Source organism: Cervus elaphus, chromosome 3, assembly GCF_910594005.1.
Source record: "Cervus elaphus chromosome 3, mCerEla1.1, whole genome shotgun sequence".
Taxonomy (NCBI): Eukaryota; Metazoa; Chordata; class Mammalia; order Artiodactyla; family Cervidae; genus Cervus; species Cervus elaphus.
The window spans coordinates 21,044,754-21,055,625 of NC_057817.1; the positions used below are offsets into that span (position 1 = coordinate 21,044,754).

Genomic DNA, 10,872 nt, shown 5'->3' on the forward strand with positions numbered 1-10,872 from the left:
ATAGGAAATTACAAAAATGCAGTTATATATAACAGCATTCTGATTTTGTCCATGGGAATGCTATTTAATGATAAATTTTAGATGGATCATCTATTCTACCAGGGATTTCTGTGAGAACTGATACATTAACATCAGTTAACCTGTCTTAAATTACTAGAACTAAAAGTAACATGCTAAAAGCCTAAACATATTCATAGGAGAGAATACTCAAATATTTCATGATAACAGAAATATCAATCATTATAAAAAGTTCAAATGCCTTATGAAAATATCAGATGATGTTATTATTAATAGTTTATCCTTAGGTGTAGCACAAAATTGAATCTTCCATAAAGTGGTAATATTATGAATATTAACCAGATACCTTATATATCTATAAAATTACCCACAAATGTTTGTGAGTAATTTTATAGATGAACAGCATCACAACAATATCTTAGGTTAATTTATTCCACTCCGGTGTTTATTCCAACCAAAAGTGTTTATATTGGTTTTAGTTTCAGTTCAGTTACTCAGTCATGTCCGACTCTTTGCGACTCCATGGACTGCAGCACGCCAGGCCTCCCTGTCCATCACCAACTCCCAGAGCTTGCTCAAACTCATGTCCATCAAGTTGGAGATGTCATCCAGCCATCTCATCCTCTGTCATCCCCTTCTCCTCCCGCCTTCAATCTTTCCCAGCATCAGGGTCTTTTCCAATGAGTCAGCTCTTCCCATCAGGTGGCCAAAGTATTGGTGCAACAGCTTAAGCATCAGTCCTTCCAATGGATATTCAGGGTTGATTTAGCATTGATTGGTTTGATCTCCTTGCAGTTTAAGGGACTCTCAAAAGTCTTCTCCAGCACCACAGTTCCAAAGCATCAATTCTTCGGTGCTCAGCTTTCTTTATGGTCCAAGTCTCACATCCATACATAACTAGTGGAAAAACTGTAGCTTTGACTAGATGGAAATTTGTCAGCAAATTAATGTCTCTGTTTTTTAATATGCTGTCTAGGTCGATCCTAGCTTTTCTTCCAAGGAGCAAGCGTCTTTTAATTTCATGGCTGTAGTCACCATCTGCAATGATTTTGGAGCCCAAGAAAATAAAGTCTGTCACTGTTTCCATTGTTTCCCCATCTATTTGCCATGAACTGATGGGTCCGGATGCCATGATCTTAGTTTTTTGAATGTTCAGTTTTAAGTCAGTTTTTTCATTCTCCTCTTTCACTTTCATCAAGAGGTGCTTTAGTTCTTCTTCACTTTGTGCCATAAGGGTGTCATCTGCATATCTGATGTTATTGCTATTTCTCCCAGCAATCTTGATTCCAGCTTGTGCTTCATCCAGCCCGCCATTTCCATGATGTACTCTGCATATAAGTTAAATAAGCAGGGTGACAATATATAGCCTTGACATACTCCTTCCCCGATTTGGAACAAGTCTGTTGTTCAATGTCCAGTTCTAACTGTTGCTTCCTGACCTGCATACAGGTTTCTCAAGAGGCAGGTCAGGTGGTCTGGTATTCCCATCTCTTTCAGAATTTTCCACAGTTTATTGTGATCCACACAAAGGGTTTGGCGAGGTCAATAAAGCAAGAGTAGAGGTTTCTCTGGGACTCTCTTGCTTTTTCAATGATCCAGCGGATGTTAGCAATTTGATCTCTGATTCTTCTGCCTTTTCTAAATAAATCCACATTGAATATCTGGAAGTTCTTGGTTCATGTATTGTTGAAGCCTGGCTTGGAGAATTTTGAGCATTACTTTGCTAGCATGTGAGATGAGTACAATCCTGGGGTAGCTTGAGCATTCTTTGGCATTGCCTTTCTTTGGGATTGGAATGAAAGCTGACCTTTTCCAATCATGTGGCCACCACTGAGTTTTCCAAATTTGCTGGCATATTGAGTGCAGCACTTGCACAGCATCATTTTTTAGGATTTGAAATCACTCAACTGGAATTCCACTGCCTCCATTAGCTTTGTTCGTAGTGATGCTTCCTAAAGCCCACTTGACTCCACATTCCAGGATGTCTGGCTCTAGGTGAGTGATCACACCATCTTGTTTATCTGGATTGTGAAGATCTTTTTTGTATAGTTCTGTGTATTCTTGCCACTTCTTAATATCTTCTACTTCTGTTAGGTCCATACCATTTCTTTCCTTTATTGTGCCCATCTTTGTATGAAATATTCCCTTGGTATCTCTGACTTTCTTGAAAAGATCTCCAGTCTTTCCCATTCTATTGTTTCCTTCTATTCTTTTGCACTGATCACTGAGGAAGGCTTTCTTATCTCTCCTTGCTAGTCTTTGGAACTCTGCATTCAAATGGGTATATCTTTCCTTTTCTCCTTTGCCTTTTGTTTCTCTTCTTTTCTCAGCTATTTGTGAGGCCTCCTCGGACAACCGTTTTGCCTTTTTGCATTTCTTTTTCTTGGGGATGGTCTTGCTCCCTGTCTCCTATACAATGTCACGAACCTCCATCCATAATTCTTTAGGCACTCTGTCTATCAGATCTAAACCCTTGAATCTATTTATCACTTCCACTGTATAATTGTAAGGGATTTAATTTAGGTCATACCTGAATAGTCTAGTGGTTTTCCCTACTTTCTTCAATTTAAGTCTGAGTTTGGCAATAAGGAGTTCGTGATCTGAGCCACAGCCAGCTCCTGGTCTGGTTTTTGCTGACTGTATAGATCTTCTCCATCTTTGGCTGCAAAGAATATAATCAATCTGATTTTGGTGTTTACCATCTGGTGATGTCCATGTGGAGTCTTCTCTTGTGTTCTTGGAAGAGGGTGTTTGCTATGACCAGTGCGTTCTCAGCAAAACTCTGTTAGCCTTTGCCCTGCTTCATTTTATACTCCAAGGCCAAACTTGCCTGTTACTCCAGGTAGCTCTTGACTTCCTACTTTTGCATTCCAGTCCCCTATGATGAAAAGGACATTTTTTTGGGGTGTTAATTTAGAAGGTCTTGTAGTCTTCATAGAACTGTTGAACTTCAGCTTCTTTGGCATTAGTGGTTGGGGCATAGAATTGGGTGATATTGGATTACTGTGATATTGGTATATTATACTGGTATACATACAGAATATTATGTTGATAATTATATTATATAATTATATATTATATTGGTATGTTATATTATATTGGTATACATACACAATATTAACCAACAATTTGTTAGATTGTCATCACATGAATTATAGAAGTTATTAAACTACTACTAAGAATTATAATTAGGTTCCTTAGGTTCCATTGTTACCAAACCCACATTGAAGAGACTGAATTTTTTCCTACCCTTTTTGGAACTCAGATTAAGCTTACTATAGGAATTTTTATTCCTAGCAAACTTATTTTAAATAAAACAACAGGAAGATGTGTTCCAATAACATACTGGACCCACAACTTTGAACTCAGAATAGAGGACTTAAAGTCCTGAAATAATTTACTTATTTGAATTGAAGGCCCTTCATCTATAAAAGGAAAATAAAGTATTAGTTCATAGTGTGGTTATATATAATAATGTGTTAAAATCTTGCATATGCTTAAATGATTTTTGAATTCTTAGATCTCTGTTCTGACTACCTTAAGTGTTCTATGTAAGGGGCTTATAGAAGGTATTTCATATTTGCTGGAATTTCATTGTATTCAGGTTTAGCATAACACAGAACCTTCCTCTTTAGGCATTATGATACATGCATTTTGATTTTGAAAAGATGCATTGCCTGTATGGAAAGGAATGATCTTGACTTGAGTGGGTAATTCTTAGCACTACCTATTAGAATATTAAAGTCGGAAAGGAAGTATCATGACCAGTAAGGGGAAGAGGCAGAGGGCAGAAAGTATACTTGGGGAATGAGTCCAGCTCCAGAGATTCAATTGGTTCTTACAGTCCTTCACAATGAAATACACAGCTCAGAGTAACATACCTGACTACGGTTATCCAAGAGAAAACAAGACAAGTAATGAATCATTTTTTCTGATTGTCTTATTAGATATTACATTTATACTTGCCCTAATTATTAACAAATGATTTTTAGATACCACATAATATGTCAGTGGTCTCATCTGTGCATTTGTTAAATGCATATTGTCACTGGCAGATATTGAGTATCACTGTTCTGAGAATGTGGTAAGCATTGACCCATTTAATCATCATAATCTCATTTAATCCCAGGAGGTGGATACTATAGATGAGGAAAATGAGAAGCCACAATTTCAGGAACATGACTTAGGTCACACAAGTGGAACAAAACAGAAGTATTGAACACACAAACCACAGTCTTAATTATTAAATTCCCAAGAGGGCTCTGCAATGCACAAACCCCTAAACCACAGATCTTCCAGGTCTCACATGTGTGTGCTTAGATGCCTTTCTACAAAGCAGATTCCAACTCAGTAGGTATGGGTGGAGCCTGGGCAACATTTCTAAAAAGCTATTAGGTGGTTCCCATAATGCTGGTCTGTGGACCACAATTTCAGTACCAAAGTGCCAGACCACTGCATTTGCACATTCCTTATAACTGGAAGCCAAAATTGAATTTCTTGGACCAGCTGGTTCATGTTTAGCTCAGTTGGTATCAACTATCTAGATATCTCAATCCACAAAACTACAATGAGATATCCTGAGCCTTGTTCATTTAGACCCAATGTTCAGAAATTGAGATGATTTGTGTACAATAATTAATAGTGATTTATAGTCTGTAATGAAATTCTTCTTAAATATTAGGTTATTTGGTCTTCACAACAGGTATGTTCAAAATTGGGGAAGGTATGTCAAGACTGTATATTGTCACTCTGCTTATTTAATTTATATGCAGAGTACATCATGCAAAATGCTGGGCTGGATGAATCACAAGTTGGTATCAAGACTGCAGGGAGAAATATCAATAATCTCAGATATGCAGATGATACCACCCTAACAGAAAGTGAAGAAGGCAGAAACATTTCATCAAGAAGTGAAAGAGGAGAATGAAAAAGCTGGCTTGAAACTCAACATTCAAAAAACAAAGATCATGGCATCCAGTGCCATCAGTTCATGGCAAATAGATGGGGAAACAATGTAAACAGTGACCGACTTTATTTTCTTGGGCTCCAAAATCACTGTGGACAGTGACTGCAGCCATGAAATTAAAAGACGCTTGCTCTTTGGAAAAAGAAGCTGTGACAAACCTAGACAGCATAGTGAAAAGCAGAGATATCACTTTGCCAAAAAAGGTCCGTATAGTTAAAGCTATGGTTTTTCCAGTGATCATGTGTGGATGTGATATCACTTTGCTGAATAAAAGCATATGGTTTTTCCAGTAGTCATGTATGGATATGACAGTTGGACCATAAAGAAGGCTAAGAGCTGAAGAATTGTTGCTTTTGAATTGTGGTGCTGGGGAAGACTCTTGAGCGTCCCTTGGGCAGCAAGGAGATCAAAGCAGTCAATCCTAAAGGAAATCAACCCTGAATATTCATTGGAAGGACTGATGCTGAAGCTCCAATACTTTGGCCAACTGATGCAAAGAGCCGACTCATTGGAAAAGACCCTGGTTCTGGGAAGGATGAAGGGCAAGAGGAGAAGGGGGAGACAGAGGAGGCGATGGTTGGATGGCATTATTGACTCAGTGGACATGAGTTTGAGCAAATTCAGGGATATCATGATGAACAGGGAAGCCTGATGTGCTGCAGTCCATGGGGTCACATGGCTAAGTGAATAGCAACAACAAACAGGTGTGAGCAGTAGTAAGGTATGACAGCTATTTCTTAGGAAACAGAGACCTAAGGCTACCTATCACCAGTCTTAGGCAGCAGTGACAACTCATTTGCCCAAACTCTTCTCTTTCATCAGCTGACCTTGAGGTCAGGTTATGTTCCATTAACTGGCTAAAAGTTAAATAGATGCAGAAAATTGCTAGTACTAAAACAGTTAACATACAGCCGTATGCTGATTTTGCTTTAAATATACAGATAATCAAGGCCAAATTGATTCAGAAGCATTATTAGCCATCAGGGAAGCCCAATTTATATTAACAGTAATTTTCAATTATGATTGTTAATTTGAACCTGTATAAATGTAATTTAGCTGCATATATCATTTTATTATTCTGCTAAAATCAAAAATTAAACTGAAGAAGCTGTGTTTTCTTATCCTATTCTTGACCCAAGAACACCTGTAGAGTGATAGTTATATCATTTTCTTCCCAGACTCTGTGGGTTTGGTATAGTTGAGTTATTTCACCTTTCATGTTTATTTTAATGAAACTAAAGATGTTGGAATAACTCTTGTCTTCATATGCAAATGTTACAAAATGTTATGAAACCATTCTCAGAGAATTCAGAGTTGATCTCCAAATGCCAAGTGTATTTACCATCCTTAGAGGACTAATATTTTCACAGGAAAAAATTCCATTAAGTTACTATGGAGACAAAGTAATGAAGATAAATTAAGAAATGCTGTCAGTCACTGGAAAGGAAAATACCAGAATCTCTTGTGTAAAAACACCTGAGAATAGACAGCAAAAATTTTTATCAAGCCTAGGCCTTCTGAATAGACTTATGATTTATAATGTTATTTTTCTGACATTTGACAAAGCAAATATTACCCCGTTCTTGAAAGACACAGCTAAGTGGCAGCTCTTTAGCATTGTGTCCTTTCAAGTTTGAAACGATTTTAAGAACTTTTTTTTTTAAATCTTGAATTTTCATCAAGCATACTTACCTCTACAAATAAAGATGGGGTTTATTCTGAGCCATGTGTAACAATGGTACTCTTGAACCACCAAGTGGTGTGGAGCGTCTCCATGGTGATCCAGTCATGCTGAGCAGCAATGCCCAGGACCCCTTCATTACACGGGAGTGGCTGGGTAGGTCTCTGAAAAGTGTAATCGGTGTTCTGGGATGTGCAAACCTCCCACCCTGTGGCATGATTTAATCATTTCATATCAGCCTTCAAGGTTAGTGAAGGGATCATCACAGTATCTGGCTTAAAAAAAAAAAAAAAAGCTCAGGTAGAGACTCACCAATGACTTCGGTTCTCCTTTCATTATTTTTTTTTAATTTTTTTGTTGGACTATTCAGAAGATATGGGTAGTGCAGAAAGGAGTGGATAATATGGCTTCTCTCTCACTTCTCACTGGCTGCTCCTTCGGGACACGCCGGTGCTTCTGTACTCTGTTCCTCTGATCACCAAGCTCCTCCCAGCTACCTTTAGCCTCAAGTCACCTCTCCCTACAGGGAAGAGTCCCAGCTGCTCTCTTGGGCCCCCTTGTGATACATACTTTCATTGTGGTGCACTTCCTTTAGAATTCTGGCAGTGGCCAGTTTGTCTAACTTCATTTAGTGTCTGTCCTTTGGACTAAACTACAAGAGGGGATTTTGCTTATTCACCATCGTATCCTAATCATTGTGGTCCCTGGCTCCTGGTAGTTCCATAATTATTTGGTCAATAATGGTTCCCAAACTGAACTCTTGAGGCACTACTCATATTTGCATCCCTTCCAGAGACTAGTGGGTAATGTCTTGTGTATGTGGAGGCAATTAACATGTGCTAAATTTTGTCATGTAAAAGTGGAATCTTTTCTAAGAATAATTTGAGAACTGACCAGATATGATTGTGAAGAAATTCAGTCCTAAATGAAAGTGTTTCTTTAATGAGAACTTAGCGATTACTTGAGTATCTTGGAGAAAGTATTTTTAGACTGTGACTTGTAAGGATTTATTGATCAGTATCAGCAGCAGGATTCTTGGTTTCCCCCTGTGCATTAGAAATGCATATGGGTGGTCAATTTTATAGGTCACCATAAAATTGCATCTTGCAGAAAATAATGATTTCTTAAAAGCATAATAAATGTTTGGTTAGTCACTACTGTAGTTTGGACTGTTTAGTATCATTAAAAAATAATCCTACAATCTTTGCATTAGTTTTTCTTCTTACATTCATCCTGTTGACCACTGAATAAGATGTCTGATATTCAAAAATAAGAATTGAGAAGCACAGTAGTTTCATTCAACACTTTAATTATTTTATTATCTTTTTTAACAGCTTAAGCTTATCACCCCCAAAAGCTGCAATAAAATCAGCATCCAGGTAAGAGATCACCCTACAGTCTTCTCTTCATTAAATACTGAATGGTGGTTCAGACTATACTTAGTAGTATAGTTTGTCAAAAGATGTGATTTTTGAGAAGCTGGACTCAAATCCTTCATTTAGGGGAATTTTGGAAATATGCTATGACTGGAACTTCTATTAAGTTATGAGAATCAAGGATCCAAGAACTGTATTATTCCTAAAAATATCTGAATAAAAGCTGTTATTCTGAATGTTGAATTCTCTATAGGTAATTGTTTAGACATCAGAAACTAGTTCACACAAGCTTGCACTTAAACGTATTTGTTTTACTCTCCTTTATAAGGAAGACAATTGGAAAAGAAAATTAAAAAAAAAAAGATATTCCACCCCCAAAAGGCCAATCATCTTTAAAAATTTCATTCTGCAAAATCTATTTTTATTATTCCTGTGAACTTACGACAAGGAATATATCCAGGAACAAGGCTTCAAAATCTATGTTCCATTGTTTGCAGTTACCTTAGATTTTAACTAGGTGTGCAAGTTGACTTCTGACCATGGGGAATCCTCTCCATTCATGGATTTATGGATTGCGGAGGCCATGGCAGATAACCAGTTCCACAGAAGCAACTTCATGTTCTTCTGAGGAAGATCCATAGCACTGTGGAACAAGGAATATAAATGAGCGATGCCATAAGAGACTGCAAACGGGGTTACCAAAATACAGCCCTCAAAAATGAACTCTGAAGGTGGAAAATCTATAAGAAAAAAAAAATTAAAATAGGCATTTTAAAGTGGTTTCACCTATCATGTTAAAAGTACCGACCAACATTTAATAAACATGGTACATGCTTCTTAGGCATCTAACAGTCAAAATAACTGTTCATTCCAAGCTCATTAGGTAGAGATGATGTATGAAGTTGTTATAAAAGGAAACATTTTCAGCATTGAGAGAATTATTAAATAAAAAACAAAAAAAAAAAACCCCTCAAACATCTAGAGGAGAAAACACCAAATGAAATATTCAAGCTGTAGTAATAAAATATTTGGCCTTTAATCATTTCCAGTTAAATTATATTTGAAAGCTCTCCCTCCCCACACCCATAGTCATACACAAACACACCAATTTTTAAACGTTTTATAATGGCCAAAGATGGGGTTTACATAGATAGGTTTATTAATGGAACTCACTTTTTCATTAGTTTTTGACAAGTGGCTAATTCATTTTAGCCTCCAATCAGTTCCATCGCATTCCTCAATCCCTTTCCCGATGTCTTAACAGTTAATGTCCTGTACCATGAAGAGTGTTTCCTGTGGCACTTGGGGAATTCTCTCTTTGGGGCTTAAATACGTACAGTTCATAAAGTTCTCTCTCTCTTCTTCAGCCCCCATTAGGAATGATAAAGGCATTTCCAGAGACAAACGATTCTCTTCCTCCGTCTGCTCATCCTCCGCCAGCCCCTCTTCTTCCTCTGCTATCTTCTCCGCTAAATCCTCCTCCTCCTCCTCCTGCTCCTCCATATAATCAGCCTCTTCGCCCTCCTCCTCATCCTTGGCCTCTGCCTCTTCATCCTCCTCCTGCCCCTCCAACTCCTGGTCATCACACTCCGCCTCGTCACACCACTCCTCCTCCTCCGCCTCTCCTTCCTCTTCCTCCACCAGCTGTGAGGTGGCCGACTGCTTTTCCTCCTCTGGGTCAGGACTGAAGACGAGAGAGGGATTCTGCCCAAAGCTGTACCGAGTATCTTGCGGCGCCCCGTCTTCCTGGCCACCGCTAGGGGGCGCGTCGTTTCCGAAGGCGCCCTCCGGGGAGGCTGTGCCCCGCGCCTGGGCCTGCTGCGCCCGCAGCGCCTCCTGCTGGCGCTCTAGCTTCTCCTGCTGCCGCATGTCCTCGTAGATCTGGTTCATGATGAACTGCGTGGTGTTGCGCGGCGCCCGCATGCCGGGGGCGCGCCACCCGTACAGGTTGACCGGCCGCAGCAGCGTGCTCAGATCCACCGGAGGGCTCCTCTTGGCGGAGCGGCGAGAGTGGCGGCGCAGGCCGCGGCCCCGGCGACCCCAGCGCTTCTTCCTGCCCGGGGGCCTCGCCCAGCCGGGGTTCCAGGGCCCGTGGCAGCAGGAGCAGCAGCAAAGGCAGAGCGGATGCAGGCCATACACCCGGATCACTTGCACCCGGCCCGGGGGCTTCCAGAATCCTGCTGGAGGTGGGCGCCAGGGCCCTCCCCAGCGCCCCCAGTTAGAACACACGGCCCAGTAGGGACGCCGAGGTGGCTGGAACCAAGGGCCTGGACCGTACTGCTGCTTCGGCTGGTTCCTCGGGGGCTTGTACTCGGCCTTGGGACCGTAGCGAGGCCGCCGCCTGTAAACAGGAGCGCCCCTGCGCCTTCGGGGGCCGGATGACCAGGTGCCTAACGGGGCAGAGGATGCCCAGCCGCCGCCCAAGTTAAGAGGATCCTCTTTTGTGTCGAGGGTCTGGGTCATGATTCAGGGTGCTCCGAGAGGTCGACACGGTAGCGCCCTAGAAGCTGTCGTCGCGTTTGGACAGATCTGACGGTCTCAAGGGCCTCGTTTCTCTCTCTGCCCAGCACCACGTGCCCGCCGCTGGGATCACGCCTTTGTCTCCAGAAGGATCCCCGCCTCTCTGCTCGCTCAGTCGCTCTCCACGTAAGCTCTGATCCTTCGCACCCGAGTTGTTTTGCCCAGGCGGGTTGGGTGGGACTGGGGCTGGGTAAGGATGGTGGATGGGCAACGCACGGTGAGACCCGCTCCGGGGTCCCACGCACACCCGCCTCACTGGATGCGCGGGCTGGGGCCTGGGGGGGAGGCAGGGGTCGCGCCGTTACCTTGCT

The 10,872-nt window shown here is 41.1% G+C and overlaps 1 protein-coding gene across 1 annotated transcript; it reads right to left on the reverse strand.

Annotated features, from left to right (window-relative positions):
* Window positions 1-9,260: 9,260 nt before the first annotated feature.
* Window positions 9,261-10,594, reverse strand: CCER1 (coiled-coil glutamate rich protein 1). Its single transcript, XM_043878262.1, has one exon. The coding sequence runs from the start codon at window positions 10,502-10,504 to the stop codon at window positions 9,299-9,301; it is 1,206 nt and encodes a 401-aa protein (XP_043734197.1). The 5' UTR covers window positions 10,505-10,594; the 3' UTR covers window positions 9,261-9,298.
* Window positions 10,595-10,872: the final 278 nt, after the last annotated feature.

Coding starts and splice junctions, on each gene's coding strand:
- CCER1 (XM_043878262.1), bottom strand. CDS start 10,504: ATGACCCAGACCCTCGACACAAAAGAGGATCCTCTTAACTTGGGCGGC.